The sequence below is a fragment of the Cygnus olor genome, chromosome 2 (genome assembly GCF_009769625.2).
Source record: "Cygnus olor isolate bCygOlo1 chromosome 2, bCygOlo1.pri.v2, whole genome shotgun sequence".
In the NCBI taxonomy this organism is placed as follows: domain Eukaryota; kingdom Metazoa; phylum Chordata; class Aves; order Anseriformes; family Anatidae; genus Cygnus; species Cygnus olor.
The window spans coordinates 569,245-595,250 of NC_049170.1; the positions used below are offsets into that span (position 1 = coordinate 569,245).

The 26,006-nt window shown below is 72.3% G+C and overlaps 1 protein-coding gene across 1 annotated transcript in view; it reads right to left on the reverse strand.

Moving 5' to 3' along the window:
- LOC121066529 (SCO-spondin-like) overlaps nt 1-26,006 on the reverse strand; it is a 34,525-nt gene that overhangs the window by 5,792 nt on the left and 2,727 nt on the right. Inside the window, 74 exon segments of the mRNA XM_040550149.1 lie at nt 90-242; nt 325-565; nt 885-1,016; nt 1,088-1,153; nt 1,156-1,254; nt 1,400-1,609; nt 1,777-1,950; nt 2,117-2,158; nt 2,308-2,528; nt 2,711-2,871; nt 3,130-3,296; nt 3,748-3,900; nt 4,587-4,810; nt 4,936-5,032; nt 5,615-5,797; nt 5,929-6,099; nt 6,181-6,381; nt 6,467-6,513; nt 6,895-7,064; nt 7,145-7,224; nt 7,541-7,708; nt 8,195-8,247; nt 8,316-8,410; nt 8,488-8,633; nt 8,931-9,062; nt 9,604-9,771; nt 9,878-9,924; nt 10,018-10,270; nt 10,349-10,513; nt 10,684-10,863; nt 11,031-11,122; nt 11,198-11,323; nt 11,435-11,564; nt 11,639-11,761; nt 11,918-12,097; nt 12,570-12,734; nt 13,826-13,996; nt 14,118-14,246; nt 14,394-14,600; nt 14,709-14,812; nt 14,910-15,093; nt 15,204-15,345; nt 15,655-15,752; nt 15,843-16,061; nt 16,196-16,309; nt 16,442-16,496; nt 16,608-16,767; nt 16,837-16,987; nt 17,069-17,251; nt 17,381-17,518; nt 17,597-17,749; nt 18,214-18,451; nt 18,562-18,653; nt 18,732-18,854; nt 19,033-19,269; nt 19,443-19,628; nt 19,711-19,941; nt 20,086-20,486; nt 20,597-20,690; nt 20,777-20,926; nt 21,059-21,168; nt 21,272-21,399; nt 21,531-21,733; nt 21,820-21,954; nt 22,031-22,287; nt 22,354-22,448; nt 22,904-23,084; nt 23,671-23,923; nt 24,338-24,503; nt 24,581-24,802; nt 24,885-25,057; nt 25,147-25,273; nt 25,348-25,486; nt 25,564-25,804. Coding sequence (XP_040406083.1) covers nt 90-242; nt 325-565; nt 885-1,016; nt 1,088-1,153; nt 1,156-1,254; nt 1,400-1,609; nt 1,777-1,950; nt 2,117-2,158; nt 2,308-2,528; nt 2,711-2,871; nt 3,130-3,296; nt 3,748-3,900; nt 4,587-4,810; nt 4,936-5,032; nt 5,615-5,797; nt 5,929-6,099; nt 6,181-6,381; nt 6,467-6,513; nt 6,895-7,064; nt 7,145-7,224; nt 7,541-7,708; nt 8,195-8,247; nt 8,316-8,410; nt 8,488-8,633; nt 8,931-9,062; nt 9,604-9,771; nt 9,878-9,924; nt 10,018-10,270; nt 10,349-10,513; nt 10,684-10,863; nt 11,031-11,122; nt 11,198-11,323; nt 11,435-11,564; nt 11,639-11,761; nt 11,918-12,097; nt 12,570-12,734; nt 13,826-13,996; nt 14,118-14,246; nt 14,394-14,600; nt 14,709-14,812; nt 14,910-15,093; nt 15,204-15,345; nt 15,655-15,752; nt 15,843-16,061; nt 16,196-16,309; nt 16,442-16,496; nt 16,608-16,767; nt 16,837-16,987; nt 17,069-17,251; nt 17,381-17,518; nt 17,597-17,749; nt 18,214-18,451; nt 18,562-18,653; nt 18,732-18,854; nt 19,033-19,269; nt 19,443-19,628; nt 19,711-19,941; nt 20,086-20,486; nt 20,597-20,690; nt 20,777-20,926; nt 21,059-21,168; nt 21,272-21,399; nt 21,531-21,733; nt 21,820-21,954; nt 22,031-22,287; nt 22,354-22,448; nt 22,904-23,084; nt 23,671-23,923; nt 24,338-24,503; nt 24,581-24,802; nt 24,885-25,057; nt 25,147-25,273; nt 25,348-25,486; nt 25,564-25,804 — 11,605 coding nt within the window.

A 26,006-nucleotide genomic window follows, 5' to 3' on the forward strand; every position in this document is an offset into this window, starting at 1 on the left:
GGTGCCCATGGGACAAGGGGTGCCCATGGGGCAGGTCATGCAGGAGCAGCACCAGCCCCTCCCGGCCCCCTGCCCATGAGGACACTGACCACTGCTGGCACTCGCCCTGCCACCACGTGTCCCCAAGGCGCCTCTCCCAGCCCTCCTGGGGGCACAGGGGCGGGCAGGGCCCCGCCGCGCAGCCCCGGCTCTCCACATGCTCCCCCTGGCACTCGTCTTCCCACGAGCCTGACGTGGGGGTCCTGCCAGGGGACAAAGCGGGGGGACACGTGGGTGGCAGGTCCCTGACGCCACCTCGCATGGTCCCATGGGCCACGTCCCCACCTGAAGCGCGTCTGCTGGCCGTCCCCGCAGGTGACGCTGCACGGGGACCAGCGGGACCAGCGGCTCCAGGGGCAGTGCGGCGGCGGGCAGGGGCGGTCGGTGCAGCGCAGGCGGCCCTCCCGGCACGTGCAGTTGTTGCAGCCGTCGTGGTGGGTGCTGCCCGGCACCCAGCTGTGGCCCTGGGCGTCGGTGCACTCGCAGTGCGCGGGGGGCACGCAGCCCCCATCCTGCTCCAGCGTGCCTGCGGGCGGGCAGCGTCAGCGCGCGGCCACGCCGGGCTGGGCATGGCCGTGTGCGTGTGTGTGTGCGTGTGCGTGCGTGCACTGTGTGCTGTGCGTGCACTGTGCGCTGTGCGTGCACTGTGTCCAGCTCAGCCTTTGGCAGGATGTGCCCAGACCCGTGCAGGCAGCTCTCCATGAACGCCTGTTTGCAATGCACGCACGGCTCTGCCTGCCAGCACCACACAGTGCGTGCACATCCAGCAGGCACCAAGGGCACCCCACAGCCCCGGGGGGGGGCCCCAGGCTCTGCCCCCCGGCACCCCCCAGGCCAGCACTCACCGTTGGGGCAGCGGCAGCCGGGCTCGCAGCGCTCCTCATCCCCGCAGGCGATGCCCTCCTGCAGGTCCTCGCAGCGCCGGGGGCAGCGGCTGGCACAAGCCACCGGGGCCATGCCGGGGGGGCAGCCGGCCCCTGGGAGGGGGGCACCCATCAGCACGGCACCAGGATCTCCATCCCCATCCCCGACCCCCCGCGCTCCCTACCGCAGGGCTGGGGGTTGCAGAGGCGCAGGTGGTGCCGCTCGCCCGGGCAGCGCTGCCCCCCGTTCTTGGGGGGGGACGAGTGCAGGAGCGGGAGCGCACGGCGCGGCCTCCCCCGCACGTCCGGTCGCAGCGGGACCAGGGGCTCCACGCCGACCAGGCGCCGTCCACTGCCGCCGGCGGGGACACGAGGGGACGGGCGTCACACCCAGGTGCCGCGGGGGCTGGTGCCCAGCCAGGGCCACGCAAAGCCCCCGGGGTGCTGGAGACCCTCCCTGGGGTGCTGGGGACCCCCCCGATGCTGCTCCTCCCCACCTTTGCAAGCCTGGAGGTTGCAGAAGCGGCGCTGCACGTAGGCGCTGAGGATGCCCGGGCACCAGCGGCCCCCTGTGCCGGGGGGGCTGTATGCACGCAGGCGCTGCTGCAGCCCCACGCCGCAGCTGCGGGAGCACTCGGCCCACGGACCCCACGGCGTCCACGAGCAGTTCAGGCCGGCACAGTCCTCACCCTGGCATGGGGGGGCGTCTGTGGGGACATGGGGACAAGGGGCATGGCACCACCCGTGGCTGCACCACTGGATGCTGGCAGCGCCAGCCCCCGGGCAGGGGCGCAGAGGATGGTGCCCAGCCCCCGGGCAGTGGGGCACAGCCCCAGCCCCTGGGCAGCGGGGCAGGGCACGGCCCCAGCCCCACCTGAGCAGTGGGGCAGGTTGCAGGGCTGCTTCTGGAAGCTCTCCCCGCTGCAGTTGGCGGCCCCGGTGCAGAAGCGCTCGCGGGTCTTGGTGGCCGGGCGCTCGGGGCGGGTGCAGGTTTTGGAGCAGGGGCTCCAGGGGGACCAGGGGCCGAAGCCCTCCTCTTCCTCAGCACCTGCCCAGGATGGGGGGGATGAGGGGGGTTGGGAGCAGGGCCAGGGCTTGCCAGGAGCGCGAGGCCCCCCTGGTGCCAGAACCCCCCCAGGCAGGGAGGGAGCTCCAGGAAAGGGCCCCCACCACACCCAGGGCAGTGAGACCCCCCCCCACGGCAGAGCCCTCACCTGGGACACTGGGGCTGGGCTCCTCTGTGGGGACGGCCACAGCTGCAGGGAGCAGAGCAGGCAGTGACACCCCCGCACCCCAACTCCGTGCCCACATGGATCCGGCCCCAGTGGGGCAGCCGGACCCCCGGCAGGGCGAGGGGAGGGGGCTGTGACCCCCGTCAAGGCAAGGGGAGGGGGCTGTGACCCACCCGGGCACTCGGGGCTCTGGCAGTACTTGCTGTCGGAGCGGGGCCCGGCGCAGTCCCGGCCCCCCCGGGCAGGTGAGGGGCTGGTGCAGCCCCGCTGACGGGTCCTCACCCCCAGGCCCCCGCAGCTCCGTGAGCAGCTGCTCCAGGGGCCCCAGGGCGCGAAGCCCCCGTCCCGCGGGCACAGGGGCTGCGAGCAGTTCAGCCGGCCGTGGAGGCAGGTGCTGGGTGAGAAGGGGCAGGGTGAGACCGGGAAGGGGCAGGGGAAGGGGATGGGGATGGGGACAGGGATGGGGATAGGAGCAAGGGATAGGGCTGGGGCTGGGGAGGGGAGCGGGGGATGGGGATGGTGCTAGGAGCAGGGGATAGGAGCAGGGTGCATGGGGAGGGGTCCCATGGCACTCACCAGGTGGTGCAGGGGGAGTGGAGGGTGCTGCCGGGAGGCACCTCCTGGTCCAGCGTGAGGGGCGGCCCCTGGGTGCCCAGGAGGGTGGGGGCCTCCTGGGGGTCTGCGGAGCTGTTCTGGAGCTCCCGCAGGACCTCGGCCGTCAGCACGCACGGGCACTCCTGCATAGGGCATGAGCATCGTGCCCACAGCCCCAGGGAGCCCCCATGGCACCGGGGAGCACCCAGAGCCCTGGGCACCCACTTCCAGCACCACCCCAGGAGCAGGGGAAGCAGGAGAAGCTCACACCACGAGGCTGGGGGCAGCGGAGAGGCTGCACCCGTGGGTGCCCAGGCAGTGCAGGAGACACGGCCAGGGCTGGCAGGGGTGGGGAAGGGGCACGGGACCCCCGGGTGCCGGGAGGGGGTGAGGGCACTCACCTGTAGGCACTGTCCGCGGTGCAGCAGGGTGCCGGTGGGGCAGTGGCAGCCCTCCTGGCACCCCCCGGAGAAGCAGGCGATGCGGCCGGCGAGGTGGGCGCAGCTGTAGGGGCAGCCCTCGCCCTGCTGGCACTCGCGGTACAGCCGCCCCGGCGGGCACCCCGCCTCTGTGCGGGGACAGGGCTGAGGACGGCTGCACCCGGGGGGGTCCTGGAGCTGCTGTGCCCTCCCCACCGCGCCAGCACCCGCAGCCCCGGCTCGTGCGCAGGGGCGTGGTTTGCAGGTGCCACCCTGTGCCCCTCCATCCACCCCGTGCCACCCCATCCATTCCGTGCCACCCCCAAGGACCCCGTGACACCCTGTGCCACCCCATGCCCCTCCATCCACTCCTTGCCACCCCATCCACTCCGTGCCACCACCAAGGACCCCATGTGCCACCCCATGCCCCTCCATCCACCCCGTGCCACCCTTTTCAATTAACGCCATCCCAAGCACCCCACGCCACCCTATGCACCCCACACAGCTCCACCCCCCCCACCCATCACACCACACTGCTCCATCCCCTCCGTGCCACCCCGAGGTCCCCGGGGCAGTGCAGGGGCAGGGCACAGCACTCACCCCGACACACGTGGGTGTTGCAGGTCTTGCTCTGCAGGGCCAGCCCCGGGCACCCCCCTGGGGGGGGGCAGTCCCGCTGGCGGAGCTGCTCGCCCCCGCCGCAGGAGACGCTGCAGGGCCCCCACGGGGACCACTCGCCCCACGGCTCCTCTTCTGCAGGACAGGGGAAGCAACGTGGGGGCGCGGGGGGACCCCGACTGCCCCGGTGGTGGCGATGTGACCAGCACGGCCCTGCTCGCTGTGCCAGCACCAATGGTGGCACCAGCACCCACAGCCCGTGGGGAAAGAGCCCTGGGCAGGACCTGCGCTGCCCCAGCTGGATCACCCACACCGCACCGCACTGCACCATGCGGCACTGCACTGCACCACTCAGCGCTACATCGTGCTGTGTGGCACTGCGCTGCAACGGGTGGAACCACACTGCACTGCACAGCCCTGCACCACGCGGTGCCACACAGCACCACGGGGCACTGACCGGCGGCTCATGGCACGGCATGGCACGGCACGGCACTGCACTGCACCGTGCTGCACGGCACGGCACCGCACAGCACCATACCACATGGCACGGCACTGCACAGCACTGTACTGCACGGCACGGCACGGCACTGCACAGCACCATACCACATGGCACAGCACCGCACAGCACCGCACTGCATGGCACGGCACTGCGCCACCCAGCAGGGCAGCACATTGTGCCACGCGCCGTCCTACAGGCATCCCCTCCCTGTGCCACCCTGCACACCCTATGCCGGCCTGTGCACCCCATGCACCCCGTGTACCCCATGCACCCCACGCACCCCACGTGCCCCGTGCCCCCCCGGCCGTGCCGGTGTCCTCACCTGGGCAGCCCTCGGCGGCGGGGCAGGGCCGCTGGCGCTGGCTGTGCCCGGGGCAGCCCCGGCCCCCGTGCTGTGGCGTGGGGTTGCTGCACTGCCGGGAGGCGGCCTGGGTGCCGGCGCGGCAGCCGGGGGAGCAGCGGGACCAGGGCCCCCACGGGCTCCAGCCCCCGTCCACGCGGCACTCAGGGTCGGCATGGCACCTCAGCGCCCCTGCCTCACACGTGCTGGGGGACAGGGGGGGACAGGGGTGAGGGCTGGCGGTGGGGGCTCCTCACGTGCCACCCCTGTGCACTGGGATGGTCCCGTGGGGTTCCCCGTTGGGGCTGGGTGTGGGGACAGGGACACTCACCAGTTCTGGCAGGGTCTCTGCAAGGTCTCGCCAGGCTGCAGCTCCTGCACGGGGGCTGCCCCGTCCCAGCCCCAGGCGCTCCCCTCCTCGGGGGTCCCTGCAGGGGGGGTGCAGGCATGTGACGCACCCCGGTGCAGGGCCACTGAAGCCCTTGGCCCCAGTCCCACCCTGCCCAGCACCTCCTGTGCCCTGCCTGTGTCCTTGGCATATCCCTGTTCCTGTGCCCCTGCCACCCCGTTAACACCCTGTACCCCATCCCTGTTGCCCCATTGCACGCTCCACCCCATCCCCATCACCCTATGCACCCTGTACCCCATCCCCACAACCCCAGGCACCCTGCACCCTATCCCCATCACCCTATACACCCTGTACCCCATCCCTGCCACCCCACAGCAACTTGTACCCCATTCCTGTCACCCCATGGCACCCTGCACCCATGCCCATCACCCTATTACACCCTGTACCCCATCCCTGCCACCCCACAGCGCCCTGCACCCCATCCTTGCCATTTGACAGCACCCTGTACCCCATCCCAAGCACCCCACAGCAACTTGTACCCTACTCCTGTCACCCTATTACACTCTGTACCCCATCCCTGCCACCACAGGCACCCTGCACCCATGCCCACCATCCAGCGGCACCCAGCGCCTGCCCCCACTGTTCCACCCCATCCCCGCACCCCGTGGGCAGCGGCAGCGCTCCGGGGGGACGCAGGCACCATCCTGCAGCAGCAGCCCGGGGGGGCAGGCGCAGGCGGGCTGGCAGCGGGGCCCGTCCAGGCAGGCCGTGTCCTCCCGCAGGTCCGCGCAGGAGCGGGGACAAGGCTTGCCGCAGGCGAAGGCCACCAGGTCTCCGCCGCAACCTGCGGGGAGCGGACACATCCCAGGGGGCCAAGGATTGGGCATGCCTGGACCCACGGGGGACGGGTCTGGGCAGGGGTCCGGAGAGGGTTCTGGGGAGGGGTCCGTGCCCCCCGGCGCCCCGCAGCCTCACCTTGGCAGCCGCTGGCACCCCGCGGGCAGGGCCGGCTCTGCCGCGCCTCGCCGGCACAAGGCTGGCCACCGAAGCGTGCCGGGGGCCCGGAGCAGGCGCGGGTGCGCAGCGCCTGCCCCCCGCAGCCCCCACACTGCGACCACGGCCCCCAGGCACCCCAGGCCCCGTCCTCTGTGAGCGGGAGAGAGACGGGCGCTGAGCCACGGGGTCACCCCGCACCGCGGCCCCTGTGCCCCCTGCTCCGACACCCACCGGGGCAGGGAGGGGCGTTGGGGCACTCCTTGCGCTGCAGCTGGGTCCCGGCGTCCCCGAGCCCCTCCTGCCCCCCGGGGCAGCCGGGGCCCCCCTGCTGCGGTGTGGGGCAGGAGCAGGCGCGGTGCCGCGTGGTGGCCTCCTCACCGCACGTCCTCGAGCACGGCGTCCACGGGGACCACTCGCACCAGCCGCCGGGCACTGCGGGGGAGGGGGGGGGCGTCTGTGGTGTCCCTTGTGTGCGGACAGCCCCATCCCCGTCCCTCGCCCCAAGTGGGGCACCTACCAGGGCAGGGCAGGCCGGTGCAGAGCAGCTTCCCTCGGGTGCAGGTGCTGTGGGGCAGAGCAGAGCAGTGGGGAGCGGGGATGGGGATGGGGATGGGGATGGGATGGGATGGGTGGGATGGGGATGGGGATGGGGATGGGGATGGGGATGGGGATGGGATGGGATGGGGATGGGGATGGGATGGGGATGGGTGGGGATGGGGATGGGGATGGGGATGGGGATGGGTGGGATGGGGATGGGATGGGGATGGGGTGGGATGGGATGGGGATGGGATGGGATGGGGATGTGGATGGGGATGGGGATGGGGATGGGGATGGGGATGGGGATGGGGATGGGGATGGGGATGGGGATGGGGATGGGGATGGGGATGGGGCGGTCGGGCCCCTCAGGTGCCCCCACCACCCCCGTCCCATCCCATTCCCGCTGACCAGTTGTTGCAGCCGTCCCCGCGGGGCACGCTGTGGCCGGGCCGGTGCCGCTGCCCGGAGCGCAGGTCCAGGCAGGTGCAGTTCTCCGGGGCCACGCACTCCGTGCCCAGCGCGTCCAGCAGTGCACCCCCGGTGCAGTAGCAGCCGGGCTGGCAGCGCCAGGCGCAGTGCTGGGACAGGCAGCGGTCAGGGCTGGGGACACCGGTGGGGTGGGGGGTTGGGGGGCTGGCCGGGGGGGGTCATGGCTCACCGAGATGTCATCGCAGGAGCGGGGACAGGGGGGGCCGCAGGGGCTGAACACTGAGCCCGGCACCGCGGCGCAGTCGGGAGCTGCAGCAGGACGGGGACATCAGCATGGGACCCCCTGCTTCCCCCCCCCGGCCCCCCACCCCAGCCCTGCTCACCGGGGCACTCCTGGGTGCTGCAGGGCTCCAGCTGCGCGGGGGGGCCCTCGCAGAAGTCTCCCTGGCCCTGGGGCGTGGGGCTGGAGCAGGCACGGCTCCGGCTGCGCACGCCGGCCCCGCAGCTCCGGCTGCAGCTGCTCCAGGGGCTCCAGGAGCTCCAGCCGCCCGGCCCTGCGGCACGGGGAGTGGCTCAGCACCCGGCACGGCCCCCCCAGACCCCGACCCCCCGGGGGGGCACTCACAGGCACAGGGCTGCAGGATGCAGGAGCGCTCCTCGGACTGCGGCTCGGAGCAGGGTGCCCCGGGTTGCGGGGTGCAGAAGCGGTACCGGCGCTGGTGGCCCGGCCCGCAGGAGGCCGAGCACTCGCTCCAGGGGGTCCAGGGGGTCCAGGGGGTCTGGAGCTCACCCTCTGCCCCGGGCAGGGGGCATCAGCGTGTGCCCCGGGTGGGGAGGTGTGGGGGCACTGGTGCAACCTGGAGCTCGCCTCGGGGCAGGTCCTCCCATTCTGGGGCACACCCCTCCGTTTCGGGGCAGATTCCCCCCCTCCTCCCCCATTTTGGGGCAGACCCTTCCTTTTGGGCACTTCCCCCCATTTTGAGCACATCCCCCCATTTTGGGCACATCCCTCCTTTCTGGGGAACATCCCTCCCTTTTGGGGCAGGTCGCTCCCTTTGGGACAAATCCTTCCCTTTTGGGACAGATCCCTGGACAAAGGGGCAGCCGGACCCCCCACTCCTGTCACCATAACTCCACCACAGGCACCAGGGCCACCAGCCGCAGGGGACAGCAGGGACGGGTCCCCGCAGGGCCACCAGGGCAGGGTCAGGGGCTGTCCCTGCAGCCACCCCGCGATGCCCCGCGCAGGGGGCACGGCAGGAGCTGGCGGGGGTCTTACCGTCACCACAAGCCACCTGGGAGCAGTTGGTGACCCGGCCGGCGATGCAGGAGCTGGGGACAGAGGGCGGCGGTGGGTGGGGGGTTGCAGCAGCCGGGTCCCCCCCCGGATGAGCACTGACCAGTTCTGGCAGCCCCGGGGCACGGCGTCCCCGGGCAGGTAGAGCACGCCGTCCAGGGCACAGGGACATGCCTCCTCGGCCACGCACTCATCGTTCTGCGGTATGGAGCACCGGGATATGGTGTTGGGGGGGGTCCCCACCACCCCGTCCCCACCTCCCCATCCCCGCTCACCAGCAGCAGGGCCCCCGTGGGGCAGGAGCAGCCGGGGTGGCAGTGCCCACCAGCCGCGGGGGCTGCGCTCAGCTCCGCGCACGAGGCCGGGACGTGGGCGCACGGCTGCCACTGCTTGCCGGGGGGGCAGACACCTGGCTCCTCGCCTGGGGGGGGGGGGGGCACAGACACCCCCTGAGCACCCCCAGCACTGTGGTGGGGTGTCACCGGTGTGCGTCTGCCTGACAGTGGGGGGGGTAGTGGCGGGGAGGGGACACGGCTCTGCGCCCCCACCACGCCTGTGAGGAGCTGGGGTGCCCCGGGTGTGCCATAGCACGGGATGGGGTGACAAGTGCCACAGAGGGTGGGGACAGGGGCTGCTGGGGTGGACAGACAGAGGGGCAGACGGACAGACAGACGGATGGATGGACGGACGGACGGACGGACGGACGGAGGGGGCTCACCAGGGCAGGGCGCGGGGTTGCAGGTGCTGAACTCGAGGCCGTGCAGGGGGGAGCCACCCCGCGTGCGGTTCCTGTAGCCGCCCCCGCAGGGCACCGAGCACCCCGACCACGGCCCCCACGGCGCCACGGCCCCTGTGCACACGGGGGAGGCTCGGGGTGCTGCCCGGTCCTGCACACCCCCCCGGGGAGAACCCCCCAACAGGGACACCACCAGGAGACACCCACCTGGGGGCACCCATCCCATGGACAACCATCCCGGGGGGTGTCCTCTCTAGGGACACCCATCCAGGAGAAGCCACCCCAGGGACACTCATCCCGGGACACCCACCCCAAGGGACACCCACCCGGGAGCAATAACCCTGGGGGCATCCATGCAGGGACATCCTCACCAGGGACACCCCAGGGACACCAACACCAAAGCCACCCACACAAGGGACACCCACCCAGGGATACCCACCCCAAAACACCCACTGGGGGGGGGGGGGGGGCGCACATCCCAGGGACACCCTCCCCAGGGACACTCGCTGGGGGACACCCACCCTGGGAACAGACACCCCAAGATACGCATGCATGGACACCCACCTGGGGACACCCACCCGGGGACACCCTCCCCACGGCACCCCTCTGGGGACACCCTCCCCGGGGGCCCCGGGGGCTGGGGGCTGCTCACCACGGCAGGGCTGCAGGCTGCAGAACTCCACCTCCATGCTGGGTCCCTGGCAGGGGCGGCCCCCCCCGGCCGGGGGGGGCACAGCAGGCACCCGGTACCGCCGCCGCGTCCCCACGTCGCAGCTGCGGCTGCAGGAGCTCCAGGCCGTCCAGCTGCTCCAGCCGCAGGGCACTGGGGGGGTTGTGGGGACTCGCTGCACCCGCCCACCCCACTCCCCCCAGCACCAGGAGGCACCGGGACCCCCCCCCAACCCCTGTGTCCCCCACTGGGTCGGTACCTGGGCAGGGCTCCGTGCCGCACACCATCTCCCCAGCCATGCAGGTGCTGCACGAGAGGGGATGTAAGCAAGGGGTGGAAGTAGGTCCCCTGGACCCCCTGGGACCCCCCCCCAGACCCCATCCCCGGTGTCACCCCCACCAGTTGTTGCAGGCGTCGAGGGCGGCGGTGTCACCGGGCTGGTAGAGGCGGCCGCGGTGGTGGCAGAGGCAGCGGCCGGGCGGCACGCAGGTCCCGTTCTGCAGCAGGAGCCCGGCGGGGCAGTGGCAGCCGGGCTGGCACCGCGCGGCACACACCACGCCGGGCCCCAGGTCCCGGCAGAGCCGCGGGCAGGGCCCCCCCTCGCTCCGGCACTCCTCGGCCGTGCGGTACCGCATGCTGCCGGGGCACTGCGCTGCGGGGAGAGCGGGCAGCAGGGCTCGGTATCGGCACCCCCACGGAGCCACAGCCCCGCGTCCCGCCGGGCACCCACCTCCGCAGGGCTGGGCGTTGCAGTCGCGGGTCTGGAGGAGGGGGCCCGCGCATTCGGCCCCGCCAAAGGCGGGGGGGGCACAGGCCCGGCTGCGCGTCTGCACGCCGGCGTCGCAGGGAGCCGAGCATTCGGACCAGGAGGACCAGGGCATCCAGACGCCTGCCACTGCGGGGGAGACGGGCTCGTGACCCGACCCCCCCCCAACAAAAATCCCGGGACCCCCACTTGCAGCAGGGGCTCTCTGGTGGGTCCAGCCTCCCCCGGACCCATGGCTCTGGCGGCACCCAGCAGCCCCCCACGTCCCCAGCGTGCCCCAAGCTGGCTGGGGCGCTCACCCGGGCAGGGGGCCGTGTCGCAGGGCTCCTCCTGCTCCCCCAGCCCCGGACAGGTGCCCACTGGCCCCGGCCCCTCGCAGTGCCGGAATCGGCGCCGCCGCCCGCGGTGGTCCACGTGGTGGAAGCAGCTCCGGGAGCAGGGTGACCATGGGGTCCAGGCGCTCCAGCCGCTGCTCGGCTCTACGGGGACAGACGGACGCGTGGCACTGGCGCAGCCACCACGGGCACCCCAAAGTCACCCCCACTGGGGGCGGTGTGAGCAGAGGGGACGGCAGCCATCCTGTCCCCAGGGTGTCAGGGGTCCCTGGAGCAGCCCCCACCATCGCCGGGACGCAGGGTGCACGTACCGGGGGCACAGGGCGTGTGGCACTCGCGCACCTCCCGGGCATCCCCATCGCACGGGGCTCCGCCGTGGGCCGCTGCAGGGTTGGAAGGGGACCTGCGGGGATGGCGCTGTGTTGGCCCCTGTCCCCACCAAGCACCGCGGGGCCGGGCCCCCTCCCCAGCCCCACACCTGAACCTCTCCTGCGTCCCCGCGCCACAGCTGCGGTCACAGGGGGTCCACGGCGACCAGGCGGACCAGCCGCAGGCAACGGGACAGGCCAGGTCCTCGCACGTCACCACCCCGTCCAGGCACACGCTGGGGACAGAAGCTGGGCTCGGCCATGGGGACAGGGACGAGGAGCAGCCACGGGGCAGCATGTGGCAGGCAGGGCGCAGGCAGGGCAGGGGACGCGTCGCTGCTGCTCACCACTGGCTGCAGTTGTCCCTCAGGAAGACGTGGCCGGGCAGCCAGCGCTGCTGGCCCAGGTGACAGTGGCACTGGCTGGCGTTGACGCAGGCGCCCTCCTGCAGGAAGAGCCCCGGCGGGCACCGGCAGCCTGCCCGGCGGCACCGGCTCAGCCCCGCTGCTCCCTCACCGGCACCCCGCGCCGCCCCCAGCCCCGTCACTCACCCTCCTGGCAGGGGCTCTGGCAGCTCGTGGTGGCACCCAGGTCCCCGCAGGCTTGGGGACAAGGGGGCACCAGGCCCTGCGCGCAGTCCTCTGCCCGCACCAGCACCATCCCGGGGCCGCATTCTGCGGGGGCGGAGGATGCTGTGAGGGTGGGGTGCTGCCCCGTGCCACCCCCCCTGCCGCACATGTCCCCGTGCCCCAGCACAAAGCCCTATCCCCATCCCTGTCCCCATCACCCCCACCTCCATGTCCCCCTCCCGGCGTCCCTCCGTCCCCTACCTTGTGTGTCCCCGCAGGGCTGCAGGTTGCAGGGCTGGCTCTGCAGGGCCTCCCCGGGGCAGGGCTGGCCCCCGTTCTTGGGCGGGGGGTCGGTGCAGCTCCGGGTGCGGCTCCGCACCCCTCCCTGGCACTCGGCATCGCAGGGGGACCAGGCGCCCCACGCAGCCCAGGCGCCGGGCACTGGGGGGCAGCGGGACGGAGGCACTGGGGGCACCCCCTGCCCACCCACCCACATCGCCCCACCGTGGCCCTGGCCCCCTTCAGCCTGGCCACGCCGTCCTGGCACAGGCTTGGGACGTGACACAAACCCCCGCCATGGCTCCCCCATGTCCCCCGCTCCATCTGCAGGGATGGCCATGCCTGGGGGCTGGTGTGCAGGGATGTGCCAGCCACCGTCCCGTGCCACCATGTCCCGTGCCACCACGTCCTGCCACCGTCCCGTGCCACCACGTTCCCCCACCGTCCCGTGCCACCACTGTCCCATGCCACCATGCCCCATCACTACGGGGTGCCTCTGTGCCCCACCACGCTGCCCACCACCCCACCGTGCCGCACCACCACGGTGCCCCACCACCCGCCCCCACCAACCCACCCAGGACAGCCCCCCCCTCCCCCCCCCCCCCCGCAGCGTGGGTCCCGTGGGGGCCGGTACCTGGGCAGGCACGCAGGAAGCAGGAGCGGGTGTCGAGGTGGGGGCGCAGGCAGGTGCCCCCGGGCAGGGCGCCCCGCAGCACAGCCCGCTGGCGGGCGGTGACCCCCAGCCCGCAGGAGCGGCTGCACTCGCTCCAGCCACCCCACGGGGACAGGATGCAGTCAGCTGGCAGGGACAGAGCGGGGTGAGGGCTGCCCCGGGCCCTCCCCACGCCTGGGGCTTGTCCCCATGGGGGTCCCGCAGGGACAGAGCCTCTGCTCAGCCCTGCTTGGTGTCCCAAGCCCAGTGTCACCAGCCCCAGTGCCACCAGCCTGGAGTCTCCTGGGTTCCCCAAAGGGGCAGAGGGCTGGAGCTGGCCAGGCACAGGATGCTCTGGGATGAAGGGACAACCCTTCCCCATTCCTGTCCCCATCCCAATCCCCATCCCCATCAATGACCCTGTCTCTGTCCCTGTACCCATCCCCTTCCTTGTCCCCATCCCAACCATTCCATCCAGTTTCATCCTGTCCCACTGTGTTTCATCCATCCCATCCCATCCCCATCCCCATCCCATCCCATCCCATCCCATCCCATCCCATCCCATCCCAATCCCCACCCCCATCCCCATCCCCACCCCCATCCCCATCCCCATCCCATCCCATCCCATCCCATCCCATCCCCACCCCCATCCCATTCCCATCCCCATCCCCATCCCCATCCCCATCCCCCATTCCCATCCCCATCCCCATCCCCATCCCCATCCCCATCCCCATCCCCATCCCCATCCCCATCCCATCCCCATCCCCATCCCCATCCCCATCCCCATCCCCATCCCATCCCCATCCCATCCCATCCATCCCCATCCCCATCCCCATCCCATCCCATCCCATCCCATCCCCCATCCCCATCCCATCCCATCCCATCCCCATCCCCATCCCCATCCCCATCCCCATCCCCATCCATCCCATCCCCATCCCCATCCCATCCCCATCCCATCCCCATCCCATCCCCATCCCCATCCCCATCCCCATCCCCATCCCCATCCCCATCCCCATCCCCATCCCCATCCCCATCCCCCATCCCCATCCCCATCCCCATCCCCATCCCCATCCCCATCCCTCCCATCCCCATCCCCATCCCCATCCCCATCCCCATCCCCATCCCCATCCCATCCCCATCCCATCCCCATCCCCATCCCCATCCCCATCCCCATCCCCATCCCCATCCCCATCCCACCCCCCACCCCCCCCACCCCCCCACCCCCCGTCCCCTCGCACCACAGCCGCTCTCGTCGGAGCCGTCGGCGCAGTCCCGGTGCAGGTCGCAGCGCTTGGCCAGGGCCAGGCACTCGCCGGTGCCACAGGAGAACTGCTTGGGGGAGCAGGTCGGGGGGGGCCCGGGGGGCCAGACCAGGGGGGATGGGGGGCTGCTGGAGGCGGGGGGGGTGCCTGTGGGGCGGGCAGGGGCAGGGCTCAGCCGGGGGTAGCAGGCAGGGCCGGGGGGCTCGGCACCCCCAGGACCTCTCCGTGTGGGCTCTGCGGAGGCGTGGGGGGGCAGCGGGGGGCTCACCACAGTGCACCTCGTCCGAGCCATCCAGGCAGTCGGGCTGCCCGTCACAGACTGCGGCCGCGTCCACACAGCCCAGGACATCGCAGGGGAACTGGTCCCGGGGGCACAGGAGCCGGGGCAGGAGCAGCTCTGGGGGGGGGGGGAGACAAGGGGCTGGGGGCGAGCCCCAGGGCAGTGCCTGCTCCCAGCGGCACCTCTGGGCTGTCACCTCCTGCCCCATAAATGCCCAGCCCCCCCCCGCCCCCCCGGGGCTGACATTGAGCGATGCCCCCTCACCTGCCGCTGTCGGGGTGGGGACCCTGGTGGGGGGCAGGGGCAGAGCAGGCAGTCCCGTCGCGGGGGGTGTCACGGTCACAGCGGCCATGCCCGGTAACGGGGGGCTGGCAGGGGGTGGCACCCCGGGGGACACAGCGGTGGTGGGGACAGACGGTGGCCCACTCGTTGCTGGTCCCAGCACAGCAGGGTGGGGGGCTCCGGTGCCGGCTGCAGTGGGGGGCTCAGCGGGGGGCTCGGCAGGGAGCAGCCCGGCTCCTGTCCCCGATGTCCCCTGCGCACAGGGAGACAAGAGTCACCCGCTGCCACCCCCTGCGCCCCATCTTGTCCCCCCCCCATCCCCAGGGCTCACCACTGTCGGGGGGGCTGGAGGCGGCTGCGGGGTCAGCCCCAGGATGCCGGCACTGGCGGGGGCCGGGGGGCTGCAAGAAGCAGAGCCGGGCAGTGAGGGGTCCCGCACCCCAAACCCCAGCTCCGTTGGGGGCACAGGCTCCAAGGGGACCCCAGCAGTGCTGGTACCTGGCAGGATGGGTGGGCACTGCGGTGCTGGGGGGCTCGCAGCCGGCCTCATCGGCACCCCCAGTGCAGTCGGCGACGCCGTCACACCTCCGGGACGCCCCCACGCAGCCGTCCCCGCACCAGAACTCGCCCGCGCCGCATGGTGGTGGGGTCGGCATCGCCGTCACCGTCGCGGTCACCGGCACTGCCCCGAGTGGGGCAGGGGGCACTTTGGGGAGGGGGAGAGGTGGGCAGGGAGCAGGGGTCCTGGCACGGGGGGAAGCCCGCTGCAGCCCCCCCCCCCGGCCGCGGTACCTGGCGGGCAGCCCAGCAGCTCGGCCCGGAGGACGATGCGGTTGTGGAAGCGGCGAGGGAGGATGCGGACGTGCTGCGCCTGCACCATGCGCCCCAGTGGCTGCACCGCCGGCGTGACGGCGTCCAAGTTGCCCTGGAAGAGCTGCGGGGAGAGCAGGGGTGCGGGGCTGGGCAGGCAGGGGTGCACCCCCATGTGTGCCCCCCGTGCACCAGCACCCTCACGTCCAGCCCCCGCGCACTTGCGTGGGTGCACGCCAAAGGTGGAAGGAAGGTGACATGGGGTCACCGCCTCCCTGGCCGAAAGGGGACGCTCAGAACCACTTTGGGGGCAGCTGAACAAGCTCCGTTCAGCCCCCCGTGCACACACACACGCGCTCACACACACTCACACACACACGTGCACACCCGGCACAGGCAGCACCTTGGGCTCCGGCCGGCTGCCGGCAGAGACCTGGCGGTAGTCGTGCCAGCGCATCCCGTCGGTGCTGAACTGCAGCTGGAAGGCGGTGACGAAGGCGTCGCCGGCACCTGCCCCCTGCAGCACCACCCCTGGAGGCAGAGACGTGGCACACTGTGGCACCGGCGCCGGCGCAGTGCCCGGGGCAGCGGTGCCTGTGCCGCCCGGCATGCAGCACCCACCGGTGAGGTTGGTGGGCTGCAGCAGGTCCAGCTGCAGGAAGGGCGGCTGCGAGGGCAGCCCGGGGAAGACGTCGGCCGGGGGGGCCCAGCCCTGCAGCTCCTGCCCCGGGGAGACGCGGTGCAGGCGGGCGGCGGGGGCCGGGTGCTCCTCCTGCGCGGCTGAGGCGCTGAAGCTGCTGTCGGGCAGGGAGGCGACGCCCAGGGGGCTGTAGCAGGGGTCTGCAGGCAGCGAGAATGGGGTTGGGGGGAGCGGAACCGGGTCAGCCCCTGCTGGGAGGTGGTGACACCGCAGGGCCGGTCCCCAAGGGGACACGCTGGCCCACTGTGATGTGTGAGCGGGGGGTCTCACGTACCGCCCGGGGGAGGCAGTGGGAAGGTGGCCAGCGGGCTGCTGGGGGGCTCTGCCGGCACGCTGGAGGGGGCAGGCTCCGTCGTCAGCTCCGTGGGGACAGCTGTCACATTGTCACCTGCAGCGGGGACAGCCGCCGTGCAGCACCCTGGTACTGGTGGGCGCCCAGTGGGAACGCAGCCCGGCCCCCCAGCAGCACCCCGAGCAGCATGGGGCCAGGCCCCCCCGGAACCCCCAGCCCCGGGCTCACCTGGCCAGGCGCAGAAGCAGCAGGAATCCCCCTGGCCCTCCACCAGCACCTGGCCCTGCACGAGGGGACCCCGTCACCACCGGTGCTGTCCCCCCACCCGAGTGCCACGGTGGCACTGCTGTACCCCTGCACAGCGAGCCCGGCGCAGCCCCCCCGGGACCCTCACCTGCGGGCAGCCCCCGGCGCTGTGGGCGCAGTAGGGCGAGCACCGCACCTGCGGGCCGGGCAGGCACTGGCAGACGCGGCAGGGCCCCGAGCGCCAGCGGTCCCCGAGCGCACGGGACCGGCCCTGGTGCTCGCACGCCTGGCACGGCTCCGTCTGGCACCTGCGAGAGGGGACGTGGCGGGGACCTGCCGCTGCCACCACCACCCGTGCCCGCTCACCGTGGCCTCACCTGCGCGCCTTGCGGTAGATGCCGCGGCACTGCCGGCCAGCCCCGCGCTTGCCGGGGTGGCTGGGGCTGCGGAAGGACCACTGGATGCTCTGCACGCCGCAGGGACCCAGGCACTCGCCCCAGGGCGACCAGGGGGACCAGCTGCAGCTCACTGCGGGCACAGAGGGGGTGAGAGGGGCCCCCGGCACCCTCCCCGGGGGGGGGGGGGGGGGGGGCACGGCGCAGGACGCACCGGTGCAGGCGGGGTTCTGTCGGCAGCGCCGGGGCTGCCCGTCCAGGCAGGTGCAGAGGCGGCAGTTCAGCTTCACGCGCTGCCCCGGCCAGTAGCGCAGCCCCTCCACCTCGCAGCGGCACTCCCGCGGGCGCACGCAGCCCCGCTCACCGTCCAGCACGAGCCCCTCCGGGCACCAGCACCCTGCGGGAGGGTTGCAGGCGGGTGGGTGGGCAGCCCACAATGAGACCCCCGAGCCCAGGAGGTCGCGGCATCGCTGGGGAGGGGACTGGCGGCAGGGGGTCGGTGCCGCCCCACGGCTCCCGGCCTCACCTGGGGCACACGGCTTCTCCCGGCGGCACTGCGCGCGGCTGGCGAGGTCAGCGCAGGACGCGGGGCAGGGGGCGCAGGGACGGTGCTGCAGCCCCCCGGGGCAGGCGGCGGGGGGACACCCATCCTGCTGGCACGGGCCTGGGGCAGAGGAGCAGGGTCAGGGCTGTGGGAGCCCCTGGCAATAGGAGCGGGGGGGATGAGGGAGGGGTCACCCACCTATCTCCAGGGTGGCGGGGGCCGCGGCGGGCAGCGCGGCGCAGGGCCGGCCCCCGTCCCGGGGGGGCAGGCAGTGCCGCTGGCGCACCACCACCCCCTCGCAGTCCCGCGTGCAGTTGGACCAGGTCGCCCACTCGCTCCAAGCGCCGTCCACTGCGGGCAGAGGGAGGGGTGAGGGCAGGCAGCCCCGCACAGCACCACCCTGCCCACAACGGGACCCCACCCCCCCGGGACCCCACCCCCCCGGCAGTCTCAGCTTTGGGACCCCCTTCTCAGCCCCCCCCAGGCAGCCCTGGCTGTGGGAACCCCACTGGGCACACCAAGCAGTCCCCAAATCCCCCGGGCAGCTCAGGTCACGGGGCCCCCCAGGTCCCTTGGGCAGCTGCAGCCATCAGAAGCCCCCGCCCCAGCAGTCCTGGCTGTGGGACCCCCCCCCAGATCCCCTGGGCAGCCCCATCAGTGGGAACCCCCTGGGTGTCCCCAGCAGCCATGGACATGGGAACCCCCCAGACCCCCTGGGCATCCCCAGCCATGGGAACCCCCAGATGCCCCAGGCACCCCAGTCACAGGGATTCCCCAGACCCCCCGGCCCCACGCGCAGCCCCGTGCCCACTCACCGGGGCAGGCGGTGCTGAAGCAGGGCCGTGCCTGCGTGGCCTCGCCGTGGCACTGGTGCAGCACATCGGGGGCCTGCTGGCTGCAGCCCCGCGCACGCAGCTGCTGGCCGGGGCCGCAGGAGCGGCTGCAGGCGCCCCAGGGTGCCCAGAGACCCCAGTGCCCGCAGTCCCGCTCGTCCGAGGGCACCCAGCCTGAGGCCGCGTCCCCGTCCCCGCAGTCCGGCAGCCCGTTGCACACCTGCGGTGCGCGGCGATGCTGAGCCCCCGGCAGGGCAATGGGGACGACCCCACGGGGCCCCCACCATGGCACAGGGAAGGAAGGGGGGGGTCCCCGTCCCGTGGCCGTACCTGCTCGAAGGCGATGCACTCGCCGTCCCCGCAGGTGTACTCGGTGCAGGGACCAGCTGTCCGGTTCCTCCCCTCGGCGGGCGCGTGGCCCTCTGCAACAGGGACAGGGGGGCTGTGAGCACACGCCTGGACCCCCAGCCCCACTACGCTTCCCACCCCTCTTCCCTCACCGCAGGCCAGCTCGTCCTCGCCCTGGGGACAGTCGAGGCTGCCGTCGCACACCCTGGACGCATTCACGCACACGCGGTCGTTGCAGACGAAGTGCCCCGGGCACGGCGGGATCTGGGTAGAGCCTGAGGCAGGGACGCAGCCCCATCAGGAGTCACTGCACTGGGATGGATCCCCTGCGCCGCTCTGGGGACCCCAGGGGGCAGCAGAGCCTTGCTGCCCCCCCTCCAAAAGGATCCTGCCCCCTGGAGAGCATCCCAGCGCCCTGGGGACAGGGACCCGCGGGGACCCGCGGCGCCTCACCGCAGGCGTCGGCACTCTCGTCGGAGTGGTCGGGGCAGTGGGGGACGCCGTCGCAGAGGTGGCCGTGGGGGATGCAGTGGGCACCCAGGGCGCAGGGGAAGTGTCCCAGCCCGCAGCTCCGGTTGCAGCCCAGCTCGTCGCTGCCGTCCAGGCAGTCGGCCTCGCTGTCGCACAGCCAGCCCCGCGGCGTGCACTCCCCGCTCTGGCACGGGAACTCGTAGGGCCCACACGCGGGCGCTGGAGGTGTCACCCCGGGGTGCCACAGTGAGCAGGGACCCCACGCACGGTCCCCACGTGCCACCCCCGGAGCTGCAGGGGGCAGCTCTGGCCTCTTCATCCCAGCCACGAGTGGGAGCCCCCCCCAGACAGCGGGGACATGGGGAGGTGCAGGGGACACTCATGTCCCTCACCTGCTGTGCCGTTGGCAGGCGCCGTGGGCAGGTGGGCAGGCACAGCAGTGGCCCAGGACACGATGCAGCGTGCAGGGCTCTCATCCCAGCCATCCCTGCAGTCCCAGACGCCGTCACAGAGCTTTGCCTGGCCGATGCATGAGCCGTCGGGGCACGGGAGCTGTCCTGGGGCACAGGTCACCCGGCCTGCAGGGAAGGGGACAGTCCCCAGGGACGATGCCACCATGGCAGGCTCAGCCCCGCGGGCAGCACAGCCACGTCCCCTCACCTGGGCAGAATGCCTCGTCCGTGCCAGCCGTGCAGTCCTCCGTCCCGTCGCAGACTGCGGCCAGGGGCAGGCACAGGGCGTCGGGGCACTGGAAGCGGCCGGCGGGGCAGACGCAGTCCCGCTCGTCGCTGAAGTCCCCGCAGTCGTCGTGCCCGTCGCAGCGGTGCGGGTAGGGCACGCAGCGCCCTGCTGCACAACGGAACTCCCCGGTGCCGCAGGTCGGGCTGCAGCCTGCGGCGACAGCGGGCAGACCCCCCCCATGGGGCAAGGACCCCAGGGACAGGGGGATTGGGGTACCCTCACCACGGGGCATAGGAACATGCGGAGCCATCCCCAGGGTGCGGGGGAGCCGCAGACCGTGCTGGGGCCGCTCACCTGCCTCATCCGAGTCGTCGGCGAAGCCGCAGTCCAGCTCCCCGTCGCAGACACGTGCCCGGGGGATGCAGCGGCCGCTGGCACAGCGGAACTCCGGGGGGGCGCAGGCGGGTGGGGGGCAGCCGCGCTCATCCGAGCCGTCGCTGCAGTCGGGCACGCCGTCACAGCGGGCGCCCCAGGGCACGCACTGCCCGCCGGCGCAGCGGTGCTGGTGGGGGGCGCAGCGCGGGGCGCAGACCTCGTCCGAGCCGTCCCCGCAGTCGTCCTCGTTGTCGCAGAGCCAGGCTCCCGGCACGCAGTGCCCGCTGGTGCGGCAGGCGAACTCCGAGTCGGGGCAGCGGGGCTGGGACGGGCAGGGCTCGGCCGTGGGCGCGCATTGCCACAGCCCGGCCGCGCACGTGCTGCGGGGTGGCCGTGGCTCAGTCCTGGTGCGTGGTGCCCGCGCGCCCGCCCTGCGCCCGGTGCCGCAGCAGCACCAGGGATGGGGACACCCCACTCTCCCCCCACTCACCAGTTCCTGCAGCCCTGCTGCACCCCGGCGCCGGCCGGGAAGGCGATGCCCTCCCAGACACACGGGCACTCGGCAGGGTCAATGCAGCTGCCCTCTGCCAGCAGGGAGGAAGGGAGGTGTCAGTAAGCACGGCGTGGGCCATCCCCATTTGGGGCAGCCCCACGGCGGCCCCACGCTCACCGTGCAGCACCTTCCCCTCGGGGCAGAAGCAGCCCTCCAGGCACGACATGGTGTCGCAGTGCTCGGGCAGCTCCAGGCCGAAGTTTTGGCAGGTCTGGGGGCAGGGGGGGCCGCAGGCACTGTATTCCTGCCCCCCGTCACACTGCATGGCTGCAGAGGCAGGGTGTGGGGGCTGTGTCCTGCCAGCCCTGGGGCGAGCAGGGCACAGCCCAGACCCCCAGCACAGCCTCTCCCAGCCTGGACCCCCCCAGCCCAGCCCCGGCGCTGGGGACGGGGACTCACGGCACAGGTCCTGGCTCCTCCAGCGGATGTGGACGCCGCGCTGGCCGCACTCCTCGGCGTAGGTGGCAATGGCCGTGCACAGGCACTCGCAGTCCCCCCCGGAGTCACAGCTGCCGGCAGGGCACAGCAGGATGGTGCTGTGTTGGGGCTGGGGCAGGGACAGGCAGGGGGCTCGGGACCCCCACCACGGGGCGGCTGCAGCCCAGCACCTACCCGCAGGCATCGAAGACACACCAGTCGTAGAAGCGCTGGCACGGCACCTCGTCGTGGCAGGGCGCGAAGAGCCGCTGCGTGAGGATGCTGCAGCGCTTGCGGGCCCACGTTGCCCGGTGTGGGTTTTCCTGAGGGGCAGCTGTCACCACCACAGGAAGGGGCCCCCCCTCCCCACACCATCACCCCCAAGCATCACACCCATCTCACCCCCACCCCCAGCCACCCGCAGCGGGTGCCTCCATCCCATCCCCATCCGTACGGCACAGGGGTGCTGCGTGTCCGCGCCGTCCACCTCGGGGCAGAGCAGGCTGACGCGCCAGGAGTTGCCGAAGAGCTCGGCGGTGGGCTCCAGCACGCCCTGCCGGCTGGCCAGGTCGTTCTCCGCGTCGCGGTCGAAGTTCCCGCAGAGCCCGGCCACGCGGCCCCGGTGCTGCGGGTGCAGCCGGACGTACACCCGCGTGCCTGCGGACGGGATGGGGCACGGCTCCAGGCAAACCGGGGGCTGATCCCACGTCCCCACACGGGGTCCCGCGTCCCCCGGGTCTCACCTCCGTCCCAGAGCACCGCCAGCCCCAGGCGGGACAGCAGGAGCAGGAAGAGGCCGGCTCGCTGCAGCGTCAGCCCGTTCCCGCTGTAGGCTTTGGGGGGCCTCACCGAGACCCCGTTCACCGTCACGTCCCTCCCTGCGGGGCAGCGGGGCTGTGAGGGCGGCCACCCCCCCTGCATCCACCCCTCCTGCACCGCGGGGACACCCCTCACCTCGCAGCATGTGCACCACGGTGTTGCCCAGCACCACCACCACCGACTTGGTGCAGGTGACGCCGCTGGTGCCGCAGGGCACGTTCTCAGCGGTGACGGTGAAGAGCCCGCCGGCCTCGCGCACCAGCACGTACTCGCAGTCCCCCAGGAAGGAGAAGGCCTTCCCGTCGAAGGTGATGTAGTGCGGGTCCCCCGTGGCCACGCAGGTCCCCGCGCAGTCCTCGCTGCCGCACCGCCACCGCTGCCGGTGGCACACGCTGGGGGCACGGAGCTGAGCGCGGGGCCGTGGCAGCCCCGCGCTGCGGTGCTGGGCCGGGGCTCACCAGGTGTTGCAGTCCCTGACGATGGTGTCGTTGGGCTGGTACAGCCGCCCGCTGTGCTGGCACGGACACTCCTCCGGGGGCACGCAGCGCTCGTCCTGCAGGCACCAGAGCCGTGCGAGACCCCGGGGCTGATGCGTGGGGACACCCGGGCACGGGCGCCAGCAGACGGGCTGGGAACTGCCTGGCTCCTGCTGCCCCCCAGGGCCCTCTCCAGCCCCCGATGGCCCAGCTCCCCAGTGCCCCATGTCCTCAAGACCGAATTCCCCAATGCCCCATAACCCCAATGCCCCACATCCCCAGCACCCCGTGTGCCCTACACACAGCTCCCCAGCACCCCACAGCCCCTGCACCCATCTCAGTGCCCCACACCCCCAGTGCCCCAGCTCCCCAGCACCCCACAGCCCCTGCACCCCGCTCCCCAACGTCCTACCTCCCCTGACCACCTCCCCAGTGCCCCCCCATGCCCCATCCCTGGGCCTCCCGGTCCCCAGTGCACAACCCCTCCTGGTGCCCACCCACGGACAGGGCAGCAAAGCCAGGGGGCACCCACCAGGAAGACGGTGCCTGGGGGGCAGACGCAGCCGTCAGCAAGCCCCGGGCAGGTCCCGTTGAGCTCGGTGTTGTCGCAGGTGCGCAGGCAGGACCCGACAGCATAGACCAGGTCCCCGGGGCAGAAGGCGGCCTCGGGGCAGGGGGCATCAGTGCAGCTCCAGGCGCCCGCGGTGCAGACACTGGGGTGGGCAGGGGGGGGTGCAGTGAGGGCCGGCACCCCCGTGTGGGGTATTGGCCTCGGGGAGCATGTGATGGGTGGGATGGAACAGAGGGGTGGGATGGGTGGGATGGATGGGACCCCCCCGGCCAGCCCCGTGCTGGGGTCCACAGCATGCCCAGCACCCCTGGGACCCCACAAAATGCTGTTCCCAGAGGGAGGTGACCTTCAGCAGCACCCAGGTCCCCACAGTGCTCTAGGCTTGTCCTTAGCCACAGGAGGGCAGCTGGACCCTGGAGCTCGGTCCCCAGCCCGAGCAGAGGGCTGAGGACAGCGTCTTCAGAGGTGACACCGGCGCCACGTGGCAGGGACATTCAATGAAACCCACCTATCCTGCCGTACCGTCACAAACAGGCCATAGGGTGATTTCATCAGGTGTCTCCTGCCACCACCTCACACCTCCAGCAGCATCCTGCCCCTCTCGGGTCCCTGCTGCCACCACGTCCCCACGGCTGTCCCCTGGAGCAGCCCATCGCCCCCCATGACACTGGAGCCTGGGGTCATCTCAGCCCTGGGGGGACAGAGCCCAGGGTCCCCGTGGCACGCACCAGGCATTGCAGCCCTGCCGGATCTTGCTGCCCGGTGGGTAGAGCTCGCCGCCGTGCTGGCAGGGACAGACATCCTTCGGGACACACTGCCCGCCGTCGTCCAGCACCAGCCCCTCGGGGCAGTTGCAGCCGGAGACGCAGAGGCCATCGAGGTCGGGACAGGAGCCGGCCCCATCCAGGCGCAGGTCGGCGCAGGTCCTGCCGCAGGGGCTGCTGCACTCCTGGAACACCTGGCCCCCGCTGCACTGCACGCCTGCAGGGACGGACGCGGTGCAGTGACTGAAGGCAGCTGCCCTGCCCTGCCCTGCCACATGAACCCCTGGTGCCTGGCCCCATAATGTCCCATCCATCTCGTTATGTCCCATCCCCATCCCATCCCATCCCATCCCGTCCCGTCCCGTCCCATCCCCATCCCCATCCATCCCGTCCTGTCCCATCCTATCCCCATCCCATCCCCATCCCATCCCATCCATCCTCTCCCACCCCATCCATCCCATCCATCCCATCCCATCCCATCCCATCCCATCCCATCCCATCCCATCCATCCATCCCCTCCCACCCCATCCATCCCATTCCATCCCAGCCCAATACACCTAGTCCTGCCCTATCCCACCCATCCATGTGATCCTGTCCCACCCTTTCCACCCCACCCTGCAGGGCCCCGCACCGCAGAAGCTCTGGTTCCTCCAGGACAGGGCTGCTCCCTCCTGGGCGCACTGCCGGGCGTAGGCAGCCAGCGCGGGGCACAGGCACTGCTTGCCGGCCGGGCAGGCGCACACATCGTAGAGGCAGAGCTGGTGGAAGGGCTCCCTGTCCACGAGGTGGTGGCAGGGCTGAGGGCAGGAGGGGACACGTCGGGCCGTGCACACCTCGGTGCCGGCTCCTGGGCACGCGCGGGGCTGCTCGGCACCTGGAAGGGCGCACCGTGCAGGATGGCACAGGCGGCGGACGCGAGCTCTCGCCGCGGGGCGTAGGTGCTGCAGGGCTCGAAGGGGACTGGGCCGAGCACGGGGCAGGCGCTGGACACCCGGTACTTGTTGGCGAAGGCGGCGATGCCGACCTCCACATCCCCTGCCGGCGTGGTGAACTCATCCCCCTGGTCCCAGTTGTAGGTGCCACAGAGCCCCCGCACCTGCGGCACGGGCACAGCGCTCGGGCACGGCACGGGTGCCTGGCGAGGGTGCCAGGGGGTAGCAGCACCCAGCGGGGCTCACCTTGTTGGCGAAGACAGGCTGGAGGGTGATGTACGCCGTGGGGGTCTCCAGCCCCCACAGCATGTGGGTGCCGAAGGCCTGGAGCAGCAGGAAGGAGGAGGACGCTCGGCGCACTGTCAGCGCGGCGCTGGCGAAGGGCAGCGGCACCTCCCGCCCGTTCACCTCCACCTCGCCTGCACAGGGAGAGCAGAGAGGGGGGATGCGGGTGCGTGGAGCCCCCCAGCCAGTGCCCGTTACCCCGCTGCCCCCCGCCGTGTGTCACCTGTGCTGCGCAGCCGGGCCGAGGTGCCCTGCACGGTGACGGAGAGCGCCCGGAGGCAGCTGAGGGGCTGGCGGCCGCCACACGCCTCCTGCTCCGCTGTGATCAGCAGCGTCCCCTCCACAAAGTCCTGCGGGCAGCGAGCACGCTGAGCCCCCCTCCTCACTGTGCACCCCCCCCCCGCCTGACCCTCCTGGCCCAGACCTGCACCAGGGTGTACTCGCAGGCACCCGGGAAGGAGAAGCGCCGGTGGTCAAAGGTGACATAGTGCAGGTCCCCCAGCACCGCGCACTCCGCTGCGCACCGGTCCTGGGTGCAGAGCCAGCGGCCCCCCCGGCACGTGCTGCGGGGACAGGGACGGTGCAGGGGACGCCGTGCGCCCCCCCCCCACCGCTCTTGCCCCCTGCCCTCAGCACTCACCACTGGTTGCAGCGCTGTCGGATGCTCTGCCCCGGGGCGTACTGCCGGCGGCCGTGGTGGCAGGGGCAGGCGCTCTGGGGGACGCAGGCCCCCCCGGCCAGGTACAGCCCCGGGGCGCACTCGCAGCCGCTGGCGCAGTCGTCCCGGCAGTGCCCCTCCTCGGCGGCACCCGCAGCTGCGCAGCTGGCGGGGCAGGAGGACACGCAGTCCGAGTACCGCTGCCCGCGGCCACACTGCCGCTCTGCGGGGCACCAGGGTGCAGCTCAGCTACATCCCACCACATCCCACCACATCCATCCCACCTTGTCCCAACACATCCCACCACATCCGTCCCACCACACCCCTCTGTGTCCCACCACATCCCACCATGTCCATCACACCAAAGCCCCCCACTTGCAGCCCAGCCACACAGCCAAGCCACCCAACTGTGGGCTTAGCTCCGA